At 38.7% G+C, this 24,003-nt stretch overlaps 1 protein-coding gene and 1 non-coding gene across 2 annotated transcripts; both read left to right on the top strand.

Annotated features, from left to right (window-relative positions):
* The first annotated feature begins 7,419 nt into the window (after positions 1 to 7,419).
* Positions 7,420 to 11,550, top strand: LOC111433472 (40S ribosomal protein S18). The gene is made up of 4 exons (XM_023070524.1): positions 7,420 to 7,545; positions 7,681 to 7,841; positions 10,272 to 10,460; positions 11,093 to 11,550. Exons 1-4 carry the CDS (start codon positions 7,543 to 7,545, stop codon positions 11,196 to 11,198), a joined length of 459 nt encoding a protein of 152 aa, XP_022926292.1. The 5' UTR covers positions 7,420 to 7,542; the 3' UTR covers positions 11,199 to 11,550.
* Positions 11,551 to 19,361: 7,811 nt separating this feature from the next.
* TRNAI-AAU lies at positions 19,362 to 19,435 on the top strand. Its single transcript has one exon. It is a non-coding gene; the product is annotated as a tRNA-Ile (tRNA).
* The last annotated feature ends 4,568 nt before the right edge of the window (positions 19,436 to 24,003 follow it).

The raw sequence follows: 24,003 nt of genomic DNA on the forward strand, positions 1-24,003 counted from the left end.
AGGGCTACTTCCCCTAGAGATGATGAGTGCGGACGCGCACCTTATGATGAGCGCGAATGCGCACAGGTGCGAAAGCACACAGATGAGGGTGTTCATGAGGCGCATGACACTATGGAGTTCCGCTGACCTCCGGACGTCGCTACAGATTAGCTTGACCAGAGGGTCCAGGGGGTGTGCGAGCGCCCTGGGGACTCACACTCGCACGTGTGAGTCGTGTGTAGGGAAGTACTACACATCCAATTTATCCGAGACTGGAGGCCACCCCTAAGATGATTAGAGATAGGTCCCTAAATCATGATTGCATGTGTTTGCATTTGCATGGCCCCCTATAGTGGGGCCACTTACTGAGTATTCTTTGAAATACTCAGGCCGTGTGCCACATCATTTTTCAGGTAAAGGCAAGGCGCACTTGTACGGAGGACGACGACATCGCGAGCAGAGACTGTGGCACGTGCATAGGGTAGACTCATATTTAAATTTCTAGTCTTAAGTTAGAATAGGTTGTTTTGCATTTAATTGTTTTAAATTATTTTGTATTTGTTTTTGTTTTCTCTAAATTTCAGTATTTCATATTTAAACACGTAAGACCATGGCTGTGTTTTCAGAGAAGAAGTTGTTTTAAACGTTTTTTTGAAATTTTCGTTATCAATTATGTTCATGTAAGAGTTATATTTTCCGCATTATAGATGAGCATGAGACGTTAGTAGCGACTCTGAGTATGTGGAAATTTAGGGTCGTTACATTACTTTTGCAGATAAGGGCAAGGCACCCATGTGACAATGATGATGGCATCGGACACCTCAGGATCGTGGTACATGCATAGGGTATTTGGTTGTTGTTTTTTTCCCATTTCTAGTATAGGTTAGAATAGGATGAAATGTATTTGCACAATAAACCTTAGGGTAGAATAAGCTATTCATTCTTGGTTTTGTTGCTTTTCCTTTCTTTCAATAATGTTTCCCTTTTTCCCTTGTAATCTTTTTTTGAGGTAATAAAAAGGCGAGTGCGAACAGTATTTATGAATAGGGTCCATTAAATGTATATTCTGCATTTCAAAGTATAGTAATGACCTTAGATTAAATAGGTAAAATATTAGGGTCGTTACAGTTGGTATCAGAGCCCTAGGTTATAGATCTTGTAGACTTGCCTACAGAGTAGGCTTGGCATGTTCCACGGTCCAATTACCAATGCCCCGTCGTTGCCAGGTACACCTTATGTAGAATGAGGAATGTATGACATGCGTGATATATTTAATGTGGTTGGCTTTAAATCATGCATGACATGTTACGGTATGAAAAAAATGTTGATGTTATCTGATGTCGATGTGATTTTATGTAATGCATGTCTTTATGTTACGATATTTATGTTTTTCTTTTATATATATGTATACATATGAATTATATGGTAGGATGTAGGGAATGTTGTAAATCATAAACTTAGCTAGAATCCTTTCTAGGTTTCTAGAACCATGCCGCACAGAGGACGTAGAAGAGGTAGGAGGGAGGGGATGACCTCCCATTAGGAGAGGAGGAAGAGGAGACGCCGATAGAAGTTCTTCCCAAGAGGGGTCGACTACGGGCCCATACGCATTTGTACCCCCTCCTGAATATGCACCTGCCCCACAAGCGGTACCCCCTCCTGAATATGCACCTCCCCCACAAGCGGTACCCCCTCTGGAATATACACCGCCCTCTCAAGCTGCACCACAGACTGGGTTAGACCCCGCCACAAAGTTACTGTTGGAATCCCTTCAAAAAACTATGCACATCATGCTAGACACACAACAGGCCACGTTGTTGGCTACGCAACAAGTCACGGCAATGGCCACGCAACCAGCCAACGCGACGGCCCCACAACCGGTGGATGCGGTAGCTATCCAACCGGTAAACAACCCGCACCCGGATAGGGGCGCGAGTTGGTTAAAGGATTTCAGGCGGTATAACCCCCGTCCTTTTGTCAGTTCAAAGGAAGATCCCACAGCGGCTCAGATGTGGATCGCAAACATGGAAACGACCTTTGAATCAATGAGATGCCTTGATGAACATAAGGTGGCATGTGCGACATACATGTTACAAAAAGATGCAGAAGTGTGGTGGTCGGATAACAAACAGAGCATCAACCCGAGCGGGGGAATTACAACATGGGAGACCTTTAAGGAAGCCTTTCTAAAATACTATTATCCAAAGGAAACCCGTATAAAGAAACAGCAAGAGTTTAATCACTTAACCCAAGGTGATCGCACGATGGATCAGTACGATCAGGACTTCATGAGATTGAGAAGGTTTGCACTGTCTTTAGTCGACACTGAAGAGAAACAGACAGAAAAATTTGTGTTAGGATTGAATCCGAAAACCCGCCGCATGTTAGAGGCCTTTAACCCAAAAACCTATGAAGAGGCCCTAAGGACGGTCAAGGCCCTAGAGGAACCCCCAGAGGAAAAGAAAATAGAGCCAACGGTCGCCACAGGGAGGAAACGCCCTGTCGAGGTCGATACCACAGAGTTCCAACCACCGTTCTAGAGACCTCAATATCAGAGAATGCCACCTGCTCCACCTCCAATAGGCCGACACCTAGCAATGGAGAAGCCCCTGTGCCGTAACTGTGGAAAGCAACATGTTGAGAGATGTTTGGCAGGATCAGGTATGTGTTATATCTGTGGTCATGCAGGTCATGTGGCCAGAACTTGCCCTACAAAGAGCCCGGGAATTCCAAGGGAACCCCTTAGAGGACCGGTCATCTGAGAGCTCACCTTACAAACCCATCCACAGACCAAGGCATATGTAACGACCAGTAAAGAGGCGGGAACATCTGGCACCGTGGTGACAGGTACGCTCTCTATACTAGGACACTTTGCGTTGACATTATTTGATTCTGGTTCTACCCATTCCTTTGTTGCTTTACCATTTGTTAAACAAGCAGGGTTCGTAGTAGAACCCTTAATGCATGCATTGTCGGTCGGTACCCCAGCAGGGGGTAGACCTAGTTACAAAAAATAGAGTAAAGGACGGACAAATGGTAATAGCTGGACAAACCATCCACGTAGACTTAAAGGTAGTGGATATGACGGATTTTGACGTCATATTAGGAATGGACTGGTTAGCAGAAAACTTTGCTACCATAGACTGCCATAAGAAGGAGGTGATATCCACACCTCCCAACGGACTTACCTTTAAGATTAAAGTAACCTCCACAGGTACCACCCCAAAAATAATGTCGATGATGAAAGCGAGACGCTTGATACAACAAGGGGAGTGGGTGTTTCTAGCCTATGCAGTAAATACAAAAGGAAAGGAAAAACCCATAGATACAGTACCCGTAGTAAACGAATTTATGGATATCTTCTCGGAGGACCTCCCGGGAATTCCTCCATCGCGAGAGGTAGACTTTGGAATAGATCTGGAACCAGGAACGGGACCCATCTCTAAGGCCCCGTACCGCATGGCACCAGCAGAACTAAAAGAGCTTAAAACACAACTGCAAGACCTGCTAGATAAGGGCTTCATTCGACCCAGCGTGTCCCCTTGAGATGCGTCAGTATTGTTTGTTAAAAAGAAAGACGGTTCAATGCGTTTGTGCATTGATTATAGGGAATTAAACAAGAGGACGGTAAAGAACAAATACCCGTTACCCCGTATTGAGGACCTATTTGATCAACTACGTGGAGCGACAGTGTTTTCTAAAATAGATCTTCGATCAGGATACCATCAAATTAAGATTAAAAATGAGGACATACCGAAAACAGCCTTTCGAACCAGATATGGCCACTACGAGTTTGTGGTGATGTCTTTTGGTCTCACCAATGCCCCAGCGGTATTTATGGAACTAATGAACCAGATATGGCCACTACGAGTTTGTGGTGATTGTATGGAATATTTGAATGTAAACAGCATGAATTGTATGACATGAAACACGGTAAACTGTCTGGAATCATAACCCCGATAGGAATATGTATGAAATGTAAATTGAAAATGAGAATGACATGAAGCATGGAACGTGATAGGGGGGTTATGATCATTAATGATAAATGTAGAAGTAGGGGGACCTCATGCATTATGTGTGTTCATGCATCTGGGGGATACCCCTATCCTATCACGAGGGTACGGACGCGTACATCCAATGGCAAGACAACGATCGTTATACTTTGCATAGCGCTGCCGTGACGGTTACTAGTTTTAACGGGTCCCGACATAAGGGGCTCGCAGAGTATGCCCACCGGATAAGGAAAGTGGTCCAGCGGTGTGCGAACTAGCTGGTGAGCCCATACTCGCACGTATGGGCTGTGTGTAGAGTATATGGTACACGTCCACGATTACCCATTAGGACAACACCGTAGAGAAAACGAAACGAAAAATAGGTCCCATCATTTCATTGCATGTGATTGTTGCATAACTCTAATAGGGGGTCACTTACTAAGTATTCTAGAAATACTCCAGCCTCGTGTTACTTTACTTTTTCAGATAAGGGCAAGGCACCCATGTGACATCGACGGCAGCATCGTACACCTCGGGACCGTGGCACATGCATAGGGTAGTTATTTTTTCATTTCATAGTCTAGGTTGAATTCGGTTTGCATCATTAATATAGGTTAAATTGTATTTGCATAATAAACCATAGGGTAGTATAAGACATTCATTTTGATTTTGTTCCTTCTCCTTTATTTTAATAATGTTCTTTTCCTTTCTTTTCTTGTAATCATTTTCTCTTTCACGAGGTAATAAAAGGCTAGTGTAAGTCGCATTTATTAACGGGGCCCATTTAATGTATATTTCGCATTTCAAGGTATAGTAATGACCTTAGATTAAATAGGTAAAATTTAGGGTCGTTACAGCAGGTTTGGTCTCAGGTTGGTTCAACTAGACCGTGGGCTACTAGGCTGGAATGAGGTTTGGGCCGTTGTAGTTGGGCTAGCCCAAAGGCAAAGGTTGAGGGGAAGAAAACTCGAGTTGCTCTGGGTTTCTGGTTCGAGTTGACCCAGGTTCGATGGGTCTCGTCTTCCTTACCCGACTCTTTGCGCGATTTTTTGGCAAAGATTCTCTCTCCATTCGTTGTTTTCAACGTCTTTTCATGTCTTTTTTTCTTCCACTTCCTCTCTGTTTTCCTTTCCTCTTTCTTGTCCAGAGTTTTGTGGCTTGAAAGGTCCTATATTCACAGATCTAAGAACATTTAGAAAACCCGATTTCCTAACTTCGGTTACCAACGATAATCCACACAGAAAAGGCACAAAACTTACCCTAAGATGATGCACAGTCACTAAGGATCCTCCTCGTGGTGTTAACTATGCTTTTCGACGTCGATTAAGGGAGTTTTCGTCGTGGGTTATCTTGCCAAAGTTCTCTCTCGCTCATATTCTTTCCTTTTCTCTATGTTTGTAGGTGGTCCGAGGGATTCTGGGAGTTGGTTGAGTAACATTTGCTAAGGATTGGAACCTTGGATGGAAACGTGGAGCGTTGCTCCCCGTGGGATCCGCAAAACGCGGTAGTCACCTGAAAACTAGCGAGTTCTCCAACGACTGAGTTTTTTTTTTTTTTTTTTTTTTTTTTTTTTTTTTTTTTTTTTTTTTTTTTTTTTTTTTTTTTTTTTTTTTTTTTTTTTTTTTTNATAAAGAATACGATAAGAATCTCCAAGATTCCATCTTCGTTGTTATTGGTAAACAGAAGAAGCATAATCTTGTGGATTCCGGGAAAGTCAAAGAATTGCAGTGGAGGAAACTAAGATTTGGAAGAAAAAGAAAATGAAAGAACCAACACCCAATTGTGGATTCCGGGGAAGTCATGAAATCGGAGGTTAGAGAGATCTAGGAAGTGAAATACAGAATTGTAATGAAGGGAGGGAGTCGGAAGCAAGTGGTGGCGCATCAATCAACATGGAGGCGTGCAATTGAGGTGAGGAATCGTAGATTGAGAGAGGGGTAAAGAGAGAGTTACCTTGTGTAGTGCGAGGGTCTGCGAGCAGTGAGGAACAGAGTGGGATGAAGGAGGTGGAGGGATCGGAAGTGCGGAAGAAGGGAAGTGAGTGATTTTAGAAAGCCAACGCTTCTCCCTTCCGATTCATTCCCAAAATTACTCAAAACTCAAAACGCTTCGGAAATTGCCAACGACGACACAAATTACACAATTTCTTTTTTTTTTTTTTTTTTTTTTTTTTTTTTTTTTATTCGTTACAAAAGCAATTACAAATGAAATAATTTAAATAATGAAATGCAAACATCCTGACCTAAGACTAGTAATTTAAATATGCATCTACTCTATGCACGTGCCACAGTCTTTGATTATGATGCCGCCATTAACCGTATATGAGCGTCTTGCCTTTACTTGAAAAATAATATGACACATAACAAAAAATACTCAGTAAGTGACCCACTATAGGGGCCATGCTAATGCAATCACATGCAATCATGATTTAGGGACCTATCTCTAGCTCATCTAGGGGTGGCCTTTAGTCTTGGACAAATTGGATGTGTAGTACTTCCCTACACACAACCCACACGTGTGAGTGTGAATCCCCAGGGCGCTCGCACACCCCCTGAACTCTCTGGTCAAGCTAATCTGTAGCGACGCCCGTAGGTCAGCGGAACCCCTGGTGTCATGCGCCTCATGAACACCCTCATCATAATATTGTGCACATCCACACTCATTATTGTATTGTGCGCATCCGCACTCATCATCTTATTGTGAGCGTTCACATTCACCATGTCTAGAGGAAGTAGCCCTATGCTTATGAACATACAATATGCATGAGGTCCCTCTAAATCCATCATAACGTCTCTTCTGACACAACCATCTAGTCTTATCTCTTTGTTACTCTAGGTAACACATGCTCGTGGATATTTATATTAATATCATTTTCATGCTCTTAGGATTGCGTCCTAGGTCGATCTAACGACATGATATAGTATGACAATCATCATCATATAGCATGCTTAATGTGAAAAACATCATGCAACATCATACTCATATGTTAATACTCATATGTATTCTTATGACGAGGGAACTCACCAATTTAGACTACCCAACTTAAATTTTAAAAGTGAGTTGAATTAGATTTTTTTTCGATTTGAGTTGGGTTGAATTTTTAGATAAATTAAGGTTGAATCACGAGTTAACTTTGGTTGTATCAACCAGACCAATCTAAAAATAAGATTACAACTCATCCCAATCATATTTTAAAATTATTATAAAAATAAAAAATATTTAAAAATTTAATTATTAATATAATATAATTTTTTAAATAATTAAAAAAACAACACGTTGGATTGTGGTGGGTCCAAACCACTCAAATTAAAGAAGAAGTTGGTTAAAGTGAAATTTAAAAATTATGACAAAAATTTATTCCAATTACTTGCAACCCAACGGCAATTACTGCTCTCTGTTAAGATAACTAAAGTTTGAAGAGGGTATATTGGTCAATTTAGCCGAGAACCCTAAAGTGCCGATACCATATAAAATCCTGCCCCACTCATCTGCCAGCGATCTCTTCTCGTTTTTTCCTGCCTCTGCTGCCGCCGGGAATTCTTTGAACTCCTTGCTTCTATCTACGTTCGCCATGGTAACTACAGTTTCTTGTTTGCTCTGTTTCCACTTGTTCTCTCCTATTGCCGGTTCTTGAATGCCCTAAATTATTCGTTAGGTTTTTACAATGGACTGTGTTGATTTGATTTTGTCTCCTTCTTTCTGTATCTAGTCGCTGGTAGCAAATGAGGATTTTCAGCACATTCTTCGTGTGCTGAACACCAACGTGGATGGGAAGCAGAAGATTATGTTTGCTCTCACTTCAATCAAAGGTATTGGAAGGCGTTTGGCTAACATCGTCTGCAAGAAGGCTGATGTCGACATGAACAAGAGGTATTCTTTTCCCTACTTTTCGCTGTTTTTTTTTTTTTCATTCATTGCGGTTTATCGTTTATCTAGTTTGGGAGAAAAATTCGAGAATTAGGAGTATTACAAGGGTTTTGTCCGTTGTGTTTAATTTTGCCTCTTAGATCGATGCTACGCATTGAGGTTTCCGTTCCTAATTATTTATCAAGAAGTTTATGCTGAAGTTTTACATAAAAGAACAATTGATGTTGGGTATTCCGGAAAAAGTAGGAGTTTAACATGGGCACGGCTGATGATGAAATCTATGAAAGACTTGAGATTTTGAAGGAGTTTATCGTTGTTAGAATAACAATTACTGCAGTAACAAGGGTCAATTATTCTGTGATTTAGGTTTTTTTTTTTGAAGTTGGTTCATGTCTGTAGATGGAATATGAATGTAGGATGTATGATTTGTTGGAATAACAAGTAAACATACAATAAGAACAAAAGTTGGAGTACAGGACCTTTGGATCCATGCATTTACAAAAACCTTTGCCAGGATAAGGATATCAAAATAATAGTGAACTTTTTTGACAGCTGGGTCTAGTAGACAAAAAAAAAAAAAAGCCCTACAATTCTGGTTTGAGTTTTAAGAGCGAGGAAAAAAGAACAGAAGTATGAACTGCAACTGGAATTTTGGTTGCTTGGATTTATCTTCTGCTGCTTCTTTCTTCATTTTCTTTGATATAATTTGCCACAATATATTCCTCATGTTTATCTGGGTTTGATATGTGACCAATGTATGCACAGATGGCTTCAATTTTTTTTCTTTTAATGAATATTGGAATGAAACTATTTCTTCTATCTAATAATCAAATGGAAAGTACTCAAATTCAAACTCACATGCCCCACATTGTATGTCCAAAATGAGTAAATACCATCACGTGAGCTTTCAACTTAATCTGAAAATCATATTAAAAACTATTACAAACGGGGAGAGAATAAACCAAGTTCCTCTAGTTCTCTGAATATAATGAAACCAAAATCTTAATGAAAACTTAATAGTAACTATCATATAATCATCAAATCATGACTAAAGCCAAACACCGTGCTGTGGCCCCCTTTGACATTGATTGAAATGTTTTGGTGAAAATTCAGAATTGTTCCTTCGCGATAGACCTATAGAAATTTTTGCAGCATCTGAAACGCCTGTTTATCGAGAACCTGTTTTCCTGATGACCTCTATCAACTCTTCTAGACATTTGGAAAAAAAACTGATAACTGTAAGAAGATTTGAATTTGACCCGCTTTTTTTGCTGAGATCCATTCACTAAGGCTTTACGAAGCTACGTTTGTAGCTAAGCCATTGTATTTTTCTCCTGTTATAGAGAGAAACAGCTGCAATCTTATTGTTGGTATTTGAATACCTCGGGAGAGACTGGGTAGGAGCAATTAACTCACATTGGTAGCTTGCTGCAGTAGTTCATTTAGGAAGTTCGTGTATGGGATACTTTTTTAGCACCTCTCACTTAGTAGTTGTTTATCTTTTCATTCTTTTTTTTTTAATGTATTAAATGACCTCAAGTGAATTTGGTTTTATTTTGGGAGGGGCAGGAGACTTCATTTTTAGAAGATTGGTGAGTGTGTGAGAAGCCCCTTCGTGTGCTGTACCTTCTTTTGTATCATCTTTTGAGTAAGGGTTGTATTATGTAGTTTTCATTTCTGTCTGACCCTTCTTCCTCTTTATTGTTAGGTTTTAGTCTCCATCTTTCCAATAGAGATACTATTTTATGTGTTAGGTCTCCTTTCTGTTATCCTTGATCTGCATGTGCTCCGAGAGGGAAGGGATTTTAGGGTTTGTTGTTGTTCCCCGCAGTTGTGCATTCTGTATAATTGTAAGGATGAGGATCTTATTCCTTGACGTGGGGTTGTCAGTTTGTTTTGACCCTTTGGGCTAGGTGGTTGGTCCTCCTTTGGTTTAAGTTTGGCATGGAATGAGGACTGTTTTGCTTTGATCAAGGAGGTGCTCTTGGGGTTGCCTTTTCGTGAGAGTGGCACTATTTTGTGGCACACCAATTTCTTTTCTATCTTGTAGGGGATTGAGGATGAAAGAAATAATATATTTTTTAAAGATTTGGAGCAGTCTTGTGATGAGTTTGGTGGTAGTTAGGTTTAAAGTCACTTTGTGGGTGTTAGTCCCTATGCTTTTTTGTAGTTATGGTTTTGGATTGATTTTGTTTGATTGAAGTTCCTTTCTGTAGCTTTCGGGATGTTTGTTTGACTTGTTTTTGTTTCTCTTATATATTCTTTCATTTTTCTCAATGAAAGCTTGGTTTCTCACCCAAAAAAAAAATATTGGTTTTGAATTATTCATTTTATTGTCACCCTAGAAGACGATACAATTCAGAGTTTGGGGTAGAACTCAAGGTGGCTTGTCTGTCTTACCTTTTTGTTTTTATTTGTTATTTTTACTACCAGGGCTGGTGAACTAACTGCTGCCGAGTTGGACAATCTCATGGTGATTGTTGCCAATCCACGACAATTTAAAGTTCCTGACTGGTTTTTGAATCGGCAAAAGGACTACAAGGATGGGAAATATTCTCAAGTGGTTTCTAATGCATTGGACATGAAGTTGAGAGATGATTTGGAGCGGTTGAAGAAGATCAGGTAACTTCCTCTTTTTGGTGTCATATCAACACGCATAGTTTTTTGGTTAACTGCTCTTTTTAAGTGTTTGTCTTCTTAGGTATTAATCTTGTTTGTTTGACATTATAACTATTAAATCAGCTTTTGAAGAAAAAAAGAACAGCATAAAAAATCTAAATTGTGCTGTTTTCATGTATTTCCTATAAAGTTTATTGTTGGTAATCGATATGTAATGATTAATTATCTTTTACGTTAGTTTTGATCTGTATTCTGCTGTATCTTTTGAATTAATATATTATAGATAAATGAGAGCAGAACACATTTTCAGAAATAAAAAACAATAAAAAGAAAAGCAGTTATAAAGGGTCACTCAAACATCCCCCATGTCTGTTGGTGCCATATTCAACATGCATGCTATTTTAGCTGTGATGTACTTAAAAGGTCTGTAAAACCTAATGTTTTCACTGATTAGCCACTGCCTTAACCATTTTGTGCCACTAATTTGTGAATCCAGAAGGGGCATATATGTTGGAAATGAAACCTATGATCCGTCTCTTTGTTGAATCTGATATATTCCTGAAGTGTTTCTATTATTAATGGCTGATGTATTTGGGATAATTCCAGTCCACTAATCTTCGATACATCGAATGCAGGAACCACCGAGGTCTAAGGCACTACTGGGGCCTCCGAGTTCGTGGTCAGCACACTAAAACCACTGGTCGCCGAGGAAAAACTGTTGGTGTCTCCAAGAAACGTTGATATTTTTTTCCATGTTTTCACGAGTTTAGTATGTGGGTGGGCAAATCAGTATCTTTGGCCTGTTAGTTGAACATTTGAGCTGGTCCTCCTTTTTGGAAGTTTTGGTTGGGATGGTATTTTTGTTTAATTTACCCGCCCTTTTTTTTTTACTGTGATTTTACGCTAGAAAAGGAAGGTTACAGTGGCACATGCAAAGCTTACTGATGTTTGAAAGATTTTATTTATAGGATTCTTGTTTGGTCCAATTAGGTTTTGCTTGAAATCAGGTGCAGTTTACTTGAGTTGAGAAATCATCCATCAATTTGTCGAATGTATATTGCGAATATTTTCTGAAATTTTTATTTGGTATTCAGAAAATTTTTATCTCGTTGATTAAAATTTGTTTCTATGTTCCTTTTCATTTATTTTGTTGTATGTTTTATGTGATTTTACATTTTTGCCTTTCTTAATATTTGGAATTATGGTACCACAATTTTAATAAAAAATAATATTTTCTATCTCATTTATACTATTAGTATAAATTCTTTAGACTCTCAATTCTAATTTAATTAAATTCAAATATGTCTTTAATAAAAAAAAAATTCACCTTCTCACAATATCTAACCTGGTTCTTATTATCTTTTAAAATTTTCTATTTTTAACCCTTCAATTGAATTTTAGATGTTGATTTTCTTTATTTAATGTTTTTTAAATAATAAAATTACCCCAAGAAACTTTTGCTGAATCCCAGGATTATCTACTCCCAAACTTAGATGGGTATTAATGCTCATGCCAACTACGATACTTAGGTTATGATACTTTTGGTTGAGAATTAGAGAGAACATACCAGATTGCTTTTAAGAGTTGTTATGTGTATTCAGAGAGCTTTGTTATATTCTTTGACTTCGACCAATGTCCTATCGCATTTAAGGATCAGGCAAATTGAGCGTTCATAAGACTATTTCGATACGATCATCGTCTTTGACGATAGACCAGCGTATATCAAAATGGAGTTAGTTCATAGAGAACACCTTAGGGGAGTTTTTGTAACGACCCTAAATTTTCACATATTTAGAGTCGCCACTAACGTCTCATGCTCATCTATAAAGCGGAAATATAACTCTTACATGAACATCATTTATAACGTAAACTTCAAAAAAACGTTTAAAACAACTTCTTCTCTAGAAAACACAGTCATAGTTTTACGTGTTTAAATATGAAATACTGAAATTTAGAGAAAACAAAAACAAATACAAAATAATTTAAAACAATGAAATGCAAAACAACCTATTCTAACTTAAGACTATAAATTTAAATGTGAATCTACCCTATGCACGTGCCACACTCTGCTCGCGATGCCGCCATCCTCCGTACAAGTGCGCCTTGCCTTGACCTGAAAAATGACGTGGCACACGGCTTGAGTATTTCAAAGAATACTCAGTAAGTGGCCTCACTATAGGAGGCCATGCAAATGCAAACACATGCAATCATGATTTAGGGACCTATCTCTAATCATCTTAGGGGTGGCCTCCAGTCTCGGACAAATTGGATGTGTAGTACTTCCCTACACACGACTTACACGTGCGAGTGTGATTCCCCAGGGCACTCGCACACCCCCTGGACCCTCTAGTCAAGCTAATCTGTAGCGACGTCCGGAGGTCAACGGAACCCCATAGTGTCATGCGCCTCATGAACATCCTCATCTGTGTGCGTTCGCACTTGTGCGCATTCGCGCTCATCATCCGGTGCACGTCCGCACTCATCATCTCTAGGGGAAGTATCCCTATGCTTATGAACATACAATATGCATGAGGTCCCTCTAAATCCATCATAATGTCTCTTCTAACACAACCCTCTAGTCTCATCTCTTTGTTACTCTAGGTAACACATACTCGTGGATATTTATATTAATATCATTTTCACGCTCTTAGGGTTGTGTCCTATGTCGATCTAATGACATGATGCAATATGGCACTCATCATCATATAGCATGCTCAATATGGGAAACATCATCATATTAAGGTAAACATCACGCAATCATCATACTCATCATATTGCCACAAAGTGCATCAAACATATCAAGTACGACATTCATCAAAATATATATATACTGAGCACATCATCAAGTATCGTAACCCACACATCATCATAACTCATACATCATCATAACTCATATACCGCATCGTACAACATATTTCATACATCATCGTAACTCATACAATTTTTTTAGCCTATCCTATAGTAAGGCCACCTACCTGGTTGGCCTTAGCCGAAGTATTCCCTAATTTAATTAACGTAAGCTCTCGTTCCTCGAGAGCTGCTCTAAAGGTTGCTAGAGTTCGCTTCATATCGAACCGTTCGTCACCTTTCGTTAGTATTTCACATTTTAATTAATAATCCAACTAACAATGTGAAATACAGCTCTAAAACAGTCTCAGTAAAAATCGAATTCCACGTTTTCATTGTTTCTAAATTTTGGTTGGGCAGTAAAACTTAAATTGAAAATATGTCAATATTATTTCATGCTACTTCAATCATTCAATCCAACTATGGTCTGTTATAATATTATATTCTCTTGATACAAATAATAATAATAATTTCTCACATCTTCCATTTTCTCTCTATGTTGTACCACTTTGTTTCTCTTCTCTCTGTCTTCTTTTTCTTTCATATGAATGACTATGCAATTATAAAACAATATTCTATCAATTCTGTTTACTTCTCCTCCTTAGAATAACTATCAATTAACAGAAGCCATTTTCAATCTTTTTTTTCTTCTCGTTCTTAAAAACTACCATCCTTAACAGAGCCATTTTCAATCTATTATGTTTTCTTCTCTCTCCTTTTTCAATCTATTATGTTTTCTTCTCTCTCCTAAAACTCTGGAAGCTATTTTTTTTTTTCAATCTATTCTGCTTTCTTCTCTCTCCCAAATGACTATCCAATTGGAGAATTCATTTTCAATCTATCTTAATTTTCTTGGGTAAAAATGCCTATGCATTCATCAATTATGATTTTCTTCTCTTTCCTAAAAATGATGATTCAATTTAGATGCAAGTGACAAATCCATTCTCAATCAATTTTGATTTTCTCCAAAAAAAATTTAAATAATTGAAAAAGAGATATAAGATAACTTTTCTATCTTTTGCAAAAGATAAAAGAAAAAGAGGTCTAACTTACCTATTATTTTTCCATCTAGGTTCCATTCCTATTAAATGTGCTTGAGTGAAGGCCATCCCCAATTCTTCTCTCCCAAAATAGGTGATCTTTCCTTTGTTTCTTTCTCCAATTTTTCCCTTCTCCCATTTTTTTTTCACATCATTTTGCAGTTGTAGGAGGTGTTGGGGAGATATGTGGGGAAGGTGGAGAGAGAGGATAATTTACTTTTTTTTTTTTATTATTATTATTTACTTATTATTATTATTATCTCTTTTTTTTTCTCTTTTTTTTTTCGGAGTCGTTACAGTTTTGATGGTGCTATGAGCACACCAATTGTACGTCAAATTTGCTAGTGACGAGTTTTAATTGTTGACAATAGTCTTTTCCGATCACGTGGTATAAAGATAGGGGATTAGAGTTGCAGTAGAAGCATGGTTAAAGCCTATGGAGCCTATGTGTTTGTGACCACACTATTATGGACTACAATGCACTAATAGTGACTTTTAGACCCCAACAAAATGACAAGATACAAACAAGAGGCGAGGCAACTCTAAGAGCACCCCAAGAGTTAGAAACACATTGATGGTCAAAAAATTTAAGGCAGGGCTTCCGAGAGGACAATAAGATTTGACACAGTATCAACGTCCACAGAAGGATGTGAAGTGAACAGATGTTCCTAGTCACAGTTCGATATAGTTATCGCCAAGAAACTGTAGAACCTTGAGAATTAAAACAGAAAAGAGGACATCCTACCTTGAAAATTGGGTATAAGCAACTTTCGTGGAAAAAAGGTTTTAAGAAAAGGAAAATTTGTAATACAATCCCGACGTGACATTAAAGCTAAATTTCAAGATGACGTAGAAGATATGTTTAGAAAAATATAAAAGAAAATAGTACAAATTGGGAAAAGTAAACCATGAGAGATAAATCCGTCATTTTGACCTACCTTGTCTTGTATCACCTTATTGTTTATCTTTACTACTTTTGTTAATGTATAGTTTCCTTATTGTATTTTTTAAGATCATGTCTATACTTGTAAACCTGAAATACCTCAGAATCTACTATAGGGAATGTAACCGGTCGTCAACTTATCCCACCTAGATTTTGTTTGACTGTTTGGCAAAATTACATATTGGTCTACCAAGACTGAATCACCTCAAAATTTACTATAGGGCGATGTAACTAGTTATCAATCATTCCTGCCCGAGTTATATGATATTTAAGTTGTGATTTTTTTCTTCTTCTTATAGCCATATACAACTTTCAAATCTTGTTTTCAAACTCTCCTTCTAAAATCTTGATATGTCCTCATTTTTTAAAACTTTTTTCTTAAAACGGGGCCAGAGACTTGGGTATAGGTTGTCAGGTAGAAGGCGACGCGATTTCGAGTTGGCTGACTCACTCGATAGTGAGAGTGAGTGCCGCACTATCGGTCGAGTGAGTGCCGCACCATCGCTTACAAACGTCCCGTAAAATTGCAATTGTGACACACAGCCATGAAATGTAGAGTTCGATTAAATTTTCTACTATTATTGCTACATAACCCAAATCGTCTCAATTCCTTCACCAAAATTATAGATTAATCCATCTATACTATAAAACTTACACTCTGGTATATTCTTGACATTTCTGTTTCTCAAATCCAACTTTCTTTCACAAAACGTATGTGAAATTCCTTCCATATAAACATACTAAAAATTCAAAGCTTAATTACAAAAAAAAAAAAAAAAAAAAACTCACAATTTGAAGGAAAACAAAAGTTCATAATAGTTGTTATGAGCTAACTTTGTTAATTTTTCTCTATTTTCTTTTAGAGTTTATGAGATTTTTAAAGAAATTTTTGTTTCTGCTTCATCTTCAAATTTGGCCTTCAAAACTGTTAATAAAATCCCCCAAGTTCAACTTTAAAAGCAAAAAAAATCATATATTTAATATCTTGTCAAGACTCCAGAAACTAAAATCCAATAATAATAATAATAATAATCTGTTTTCTAATTTGGCCACTTGGAGGTGAGGTGGGCAAGTGCTCTTATGATGAGTATGTTACCTATGAAGTAATAAATTACCAAAATGCTCATGTGATGAGACTGAATGTTATTTTATATGTTTTCTATTAGGTTAGAAAGGAGGATGAACTATTATGATGTGTGCTTTAAGTGTTGATGGATGTTATCTCTCCATTTAACTTATTTGTTTATATCTGTGCATGATTCAGTATGTGTTAGCTTCGGGTGTTTGACTGTATGTTTTCCTTCGTGTTTATCTACACAAAACTAAGATGTTAGACTTAGGTAGGCTAGACAATGACCTAGATCTGGATACCTTTAGTAGACTGAGCACCTTAGGATCGTGAACGACGATTAGAGGAGAAAGATTTGAGGAGTCAAAGTAGCTACCTAGAGCCAAATGTTTGTGCGCTAATTCAGACTATCAAAGAGTTTAGTAGATATGTTGTATTTGACCAATAACAGTAAGAGTGAATTTTATAATAAGCATAAATAGAACTAGTAGGTAAAGGTTAGTTGAAAAACATTAAGACCCATATCAATACCTTATAATCTAAAGTTTCACGTGGAACTAGAACCTAAGCTTGTGAACGAGAAAATAGTTTGACCGAGAACCCAATCTAGACCAAAATTGATAGATGAGTTAAGCATAAAACTTAATATATTGGAACTTGTTGATAATAAATTAGTTACTTACCGATTAAATTAATTACTCTAACATTTTTTATTTATTTATTATTATTATTATTATTTTTTATTTTTATTTTTTTTGAGATAGATGAGATATAAGATATAGTGTGATAGTGACGGTGGTGAAGGTGAGCTAGAGATTTTAGAGACCCTATCTATATCAAAGCCTGTTTGGTTTTATCTATTTTTGTCTTGTTTTAGAACCTCGTATAGGATGTATATAGTGACGGTGGTGAGGATGAGTGGGATGTGAGGGAAGAGCACACAAGTTGACTCAGCGGTTAGTAGGTTAGAAGACAAGGGGTTGCCCTAGAACATGATTTAGCCACACCTATTTACCTTACTATCCCATACGAACAGACTCAGTTAATAGGTCAAAAGATAGGGTCACAGTAATGTAATAGGCCTACTAGCTCAGTTGGTTAGAGTGCCGTGCTAATAACGTGAAGGTCATAGGTTTGATACGTGCATGGGCCACCATGATTAGCCCCAAGAGCTAGATCAAAATGCTCTAAAACACATGACAATTAGGTGAGGGAGCACAAAAGTAGACTCAATATAAGCCTATTAGCTCAATTGGTTAGAACATTGTACTAGTAATGCGAAGGTCACAAGTTTGAGACCGGTGCATGGGCCACCTTGATACTTAATGGACAAATTATAAATAAGGGGTAAGAGCTAGAATTATTTTATAAGGACAACCTATTTACCTTTCCACCACGATAATTAGATGAGGGAGCCACACAAGTAGACTCGCGATTAGTAATAGTGGGTCAACAAACAGAACCGCTCCCTCATTATTTAGCTTGATTTTATGGTCTCCTTCGTATAAGGTGGAGGCCACCTTATATGCTTTACGAGGATCAAATAAGGATGCTTTTAGTAAATCGAGCTCATGATCTTGAGTTACGATGAAAGTACAAAGTTATAGTGTTCCCAAAACATGATTAGCCTAAAGAGCTATATCAAAATTCTCTTTTCTAAAACACACCCTTATTTACCACCATGATGATCCATCTTGAGTGGTGTCTGAGGGAGGAGCGTACAAGTAGATTCGACGTTTAGTAGGTTAGTAGGCAAGGGGTTGCCCCATAACATGATTAGCCCAAAAGCATAGATCAAATGGTCAAAATGCTCTAGAACACCTATTTACCTTACCACCACGATAATTAGATGAGGGAGCACACAAGTAGACTCTGTTAGTATATCAATAGATAGGGTCCAGTAATGTAATAGGCCTATTAGCTCAGTTGGTTAGAGCATTGTGCTAATAACACGAAGGTTGCAGACTTGCATGGGCCACCTTGATACTTGCATGGCCAAATTATAAATAAGGTGTAAGAGAGAATGATTTTACGAGGACCGAACTAGGCTATAGTGTTCCTAGAACATGATTAGCTCTAAGAGCTAGATCAAAATGCTCTAAAACACCTATTTACCTTACCACCACTACAATTAAATGAGGGAGCACATATGTTTTTATGGTCTCGTATAAGGTGGAAGGGCCACCTTATATGCTTTACGAGGACCTTATAAGGACACTTTTAGTAAATCGAGCACATGATCTTCAGTTACGATGAAAGAACTAAGCTACAGTGTTCCCAAAACATGTTTAGCCCCAAAAGCATAGATAAAATGCTCTAAAACACCTATTTACCTTACCACCACCTCAATTAGATGAGGGAACATAAGTAGACTCATTTAGTAGGACAATAGATAAGGCCATAATAATGTAGTAGGCCTATTAGCTCAGTTGGTTAGAGCGTCGTGATAATAACGTGAAGGTCAAGCACGCAAAGGTCGTAGGTTTGAGATCTGCATGGGCCACCTTAATACTTGCATGATCAAATTTAAAAATAAGGGGGTAAGAGCTTGAATGATTTTACGAACTAGTGTTCTCAAAACATGATTAGCAACTCTAAGAAGTTCTCAGTATAAGGTGGAAGGGCCACTATAGTGTTCCCAAAAACATGCTTCTCTTCCCTAAGAGCTAGATCTAGATCAAAATGCTCTAAAACACCTATTTACCTTACCACCACAATTAGATGAAGGAGCACAAAAGTAGACTCAGTTAGTAGGTCAATAGATAGGGTCATAGTAATCTAATAGGCTTATTAGCTTAATTGTTTAGAGCATCATGCTAATAACGCAAAGGTTATAGGTTCGAGACCTGCATGGGCCACCTCCATACTTGCATGGACACCTTAGCTAGAATGAATGATTTTACGAGGATCAAACTAAGCTACAGTGTTCCCAAAACATGACTAGTCCTAAGAACCCCTATTCACTCATTTAATAGGTCAAAAGATAGGGTTATAGTAATGTAATAGGTCTATTAGCTCAGTTGGTTAGAGTGTCGTGCTAATAACGCGAATGTCGTAGGTTCAAGACCTGCATGGGTCACCTTGATACTTGCATGGACAAAATTATGGACAAAATTATAAATAAGAGCTAGATAAGAATGAATGATTGATTTTACGAGATCGAACTAAGCTTTAGTGTTCCCAAAAAATGTTTTTGTCATTCCCAAACCATGTTTTAGCCCCAAAAGCGGCAAAATTATAAATAAGAAATAAGGCTCTCTAAGAGCTAAGAATGAATGATTGATTTTACGAGATCGAACTAAGCTTTAGTGTTCCCAAAACATGTTTTAGCCCCAAAATGCCAAAATTATAAATAAGAAATAAGGCTCTCTAAGAGCTAAGAATGAATGATTGATTTTACGAGATCGAACTAAGCTTTAGTGTTCCCAAAACATGTTTTAGCCCCAAAATGCGACACCTATTTACCAAAATGCGACACCTATTTACCTTACCACCCTGACAATTAGATGAGAGAGCACACACAAGTAGACTCAGTTAGTAGGTGTCAATAGATAGGGACACAATAATGTAATTGGCCTATTAGCTTAGTTAGTTAAAGCTTCGTGGTAATAACGCAAATGTTATAGGTTTGAGACCTGCATGGGGCCACCTTGATACGCCGCCTTTGATACTTTCATGTCTAAAAGCTAGAATGATTTTACGAGGATCGAACCCACAAAATGCTTTGATACTTTCATGTCTAAAAGCTAGAATGATTTTACGAGGATCAAACCCACAAAATGCTTTTACCATGACAATTATACAAGGAGCACACAAGTAGACTCCGTGGCTTAATTCGACTTCAAATTTGAACAAAAGGCAGGAAGAAGTAACCAAGATACTTTTATGGGCCGGACATCCTGGGTGGTAACGAACTTATGCCCTAATCACTCTTGGAACCTCTACCCATGCGAATAAGGCCTTAGGAGAGTGTGCACCTCCCAAATTTGCTCGGCCGAACTAACAGCCTAACTATTTTTCAAACACATTGTGAAGTTATGGGGCATTCTGTCGAGCCGTCGAGCATCATCAACAATAGGGATGGTAGATTCATTGGCCCTTTCAAAATTGTAAGTGGACGACAACCATACTTGGAGAAAGCTTCCAAACATATGAAGAAGTGGGCGGACAAGAAGCGTCACCCCTCCAATTTTGAGCAGGAGACCAAGTCCTGATCAAGTTGAGACCAGAACATATTAGATTTCGTAGTCGAAAGGACCAGAAACTAGTACGAAAATATGAAAGCTCGGTTGAAGTCCTCCAAAAGATCAGGGCTACTTCTTACAGAGTTGCACTACCCGCATGGATGAAAATCCACCTAGTAATTCATGTGAGCAACTTGAAGCCCTATCACCCCTATCCAGATGACAATCAGCAAAATGTAATCACAAGATCGAACATCGATCTGAAACAAAGAGACACCAAAGAAATAGAAGAGATCCTAGTCGACAGGGTTAGGAAGATAGGAAGACCTGTACGGAGGATTTACGAATGCCTTGTCAAATGGAAGAATCTCCCTATGGAAGAAACCAGCTGGGAACGCGTTGAAGATCTGGACTCCGCCGCCACCCACATCGCCAGGTTTGAAAATAGTCGGTTGACAGAGATGTCAACCAATTAGGTGGGGGAGGATGTCACGGTCATGCTCATCCAAGACGTGTTGCCCATGGCCGCATGCCCATGACAAGTCAAACCCTTTATGTCTTTCCATGTTGTAGTGTTTTACTTTTATATTTCTAGGAAGTATGACGTTTCGGAAAAATCATGTCTAGGGCCTGCTAGACATGAAATGCCTCAAAATGTAGTATAGAGGGATATAACTAGTTGTCAACTTCTCCCTACCAATAGTTATATACTGCGAGATGTTGTTGTTACTCTTTTGCTTGTATATATAACACCTCTTTAACCCAACAAGATGTGGTTGAAATCAAGTCATGGCATCATGACCTTGAGATAAGACCATCAAAGGTCATGGAGATAGCAGACCGGCCTTCCAACTCTATGATCCAGCCTCCGTGACCATAACTTTGGAAGCCAAGCAAGCCTCACTACATATCACATAGTAGGATTAAACATATCAATTCATTTTGGTGGAGATCTTCCCTCACAGACCATAATTTACTATGGACCTCATAAGATAAATCAAAGCTCGAACTCACTCTAAGTCATCTCATATTAGACATACATGCTCACAAAATTTGAGGAATTGACTTATACAACACCATCCTCATAACGCACTCTAAAGGGTTTGATTAGAGTCTACCGAGACAATTTTCAAGCATATGAACTCACCGACCCATATCAGGCGTATTATGGCACTTATAAGATATGAGATGAAGGATCATTTTGGTAGAGATCTGCCCTCACAGACCACAATTTACTATGGACCTCATAAGATAAATCAAAGCTCGATACCAACATATGATTATCATAATCATATGAACGCACTCTAAGTCTGTAACGCCCCATTAGGTTGCACTCTAAGTCTGTAACGCCCCATTAGGTTATCTATAATAATAATAATAATAGTAAAATAAAAAATAATAAAACAAAGAAGAAAAAAATAACACCCCGTTCGGTTATATATAATAATAATAATAATAATAGTAAAATAAAAATAATAAAATAAAGAAGGAAAAAAAAAATAACTGACCACCTCTCTTTAATCTCTCCACCCCTTCTATAAAACTTGATTAAAACGTGTAAAGCCTGTAAAACCTATAAATGGTCAAACCTAAAGAAGAAGAAAAAAATAATTGACCACCTCTCTTTAATCTCTTTAATCTATAAATGGTCAAACGAAAATATTCGATTAACTGATTAAAACGTGTAAAACCTAAATAATAAACCTCAGGCTTTTATCTAACAATTTTCTCCTAAAACCTGTGGTATATCTACCTTATTATTTGAACCCCGATTTTTGAACGAAGTTACTCAAATTTTACCCGTGCCACAGACTTGGTGAAGATGTCTCCAAGCTGTTCTTCTGTTAGGATGAAGTCAATCTTGATATCTTATTATTTGAACTCCAATTTTTGAACAAATTTTCTCAAATTTTACCCATGCCAGAGACTTGGTGAAGATGTCTCCAAGCTGTTCCTCTGTTCGGATGAAGTCAATCTTGATAAGTCTTCGATATGCACACTCCCGAATGTAATGGAACATGATCTCTATGTGCTTGCTCCGGTCGTGCAAAACCGAATTTTTTATTAGGGAGATCGTAGCCTTGTTGTCCATGTAAAGTATTGGTGGATCGCCTTCTTTTTCGATGAGTTCTTCCATCAGTCGCGCAAGCCAGACCCCCTGTGTTGCTGTTGTCGAAGCGGCAATGTACTCTGCTTCCAAAGAAGATAAAGCAACTACCTTTTGCTTAGTTGATTGCCAGCAGATAGCGCATACTCCCGACAATGTTGCGGTAATTGGTGGAGTCGACTGTCGTCATAGTGTCGGCCTTCCTCAGCTGGAGTCGGGCCTCCATTGGCGTCCTTGTAGGGTTACTGTCTGCTAGCCCAGCTGTATCCAATAGCTTCTTTGCATACGCACTTTGACAGATGGTAATGTCGGCAGTACTCTGTTGCACTTCGATGCCAAGGTAGTAGCTGAGCACATCGAGATAGCTCATCTTGAAGTTCTTTGACATTTCCCTCTTGAATCTTCCCATGACTTTCATGTCGCCTCTAGTGATTATGAGGTTGTCGACATACACTCCCACGATCAGTCGCTGCTCGTCGTGGCCGTGTGTGTACATGCCATGCTCAGAGGCACAATGCTTGAACTTCAGCGACAGCAGGGTACTACCGAACTTCGCGTTCCAGGCTCGTGGTGCTTGCCGAAGCCCATAGAGTACCTTGTGCAGGCGCAATACCTTGTCAGGGTTGTCGTTGTCTAAGAAGCCCAGTGGTTGTCGGACATAGACGGTCTTCTTCAGCTCTCCATTGAGGAATGCGAATTTCACGTTCATGTGGTGGACCTCCCAAGAATGATGCGTCGCAATCACCAGCAACAGGTGGATAGATTCCAACCTTGCCACCGGCGCGAATACCTCTTCGAAGTCCACCCCTTACTTCTAGATGTAGCCCTTCACGAGTTTTCTGGTGACCGCCGAGTTTTACAGACCCCACGCGAAACGACAGCCACACCTCGCTCAGCCTTCAGCCCACGACTCCTAGAATTGATCAGAATACTTGAACACAGAGAAAAGAATGAAAATACGAGAGAGAGAGATTTTGGATAACGTCGGCGAGTTTCCAATTCCTCCGACGAGCCCCAAACCACCCTAAAACTGATGTCAAACGCTCAGTTACCACCACGAGAAGGATCCCTAACGAAAGCAAAATAACTCAGGGTACGTTTTGTGCCTTTTCGTAAGCGCCGTCGTCGGTAATCGAGGTTGGAAAATTGGATTTTCCTAAACGTTCTTAAATCTGTGGTTTTAGAAACTTTTGGACCACTAAACTTCGAGGAAGGAAAGAACGACGACAAATAGAGAGAAAAAGGAAGAAAGAGGACCGAAATCGGCAACGGAAACGTCGCGGGAAGGAGAGAGAAAATGCGCTAGAAAATCGGCCGAAGTCAGGTTAGGAAGACTAGATCCACGGATCTGGGTCA

Source organism: Cucurbita moschata, unplaced genomic scaffold (genome assembly GCF_002738365.1).
Source record: "Cucurbita moschata cultivar Rifu unplaced genomic scaffold, Cmos_1.0 Cmo_Scf00042, whole genome shotgun sequence".
NCBI lineage: Eukaryota > Viridiplantae > Streptophyta > Magnoliopsida > Cucurbitales > Cucurbitaceae > Cucurbita > Cucurbita moschata.

What these genes read in the sequence shown, in the direction of transcription:
- LOC111433472 (XM_023070524.1), top strand. An exon ending in GATGTCGACATGAACAAGAG is followed by an intron (nt 7,842 to 10,271) that starts GTATTCTTTTCC and finishes TTTTACTACCAG; the next exon opens with GGCTGGTGAACTAACTGCTG. An exon ending in GAGCGGTTGAAGAAGATCAG is followed by an intron (nt 10,461 to 11,092) that starts GTAACTTCCTCT and finishes CATCGAATGCAG; the next exon opens with GAACCACCGAGGTCTAAGGC.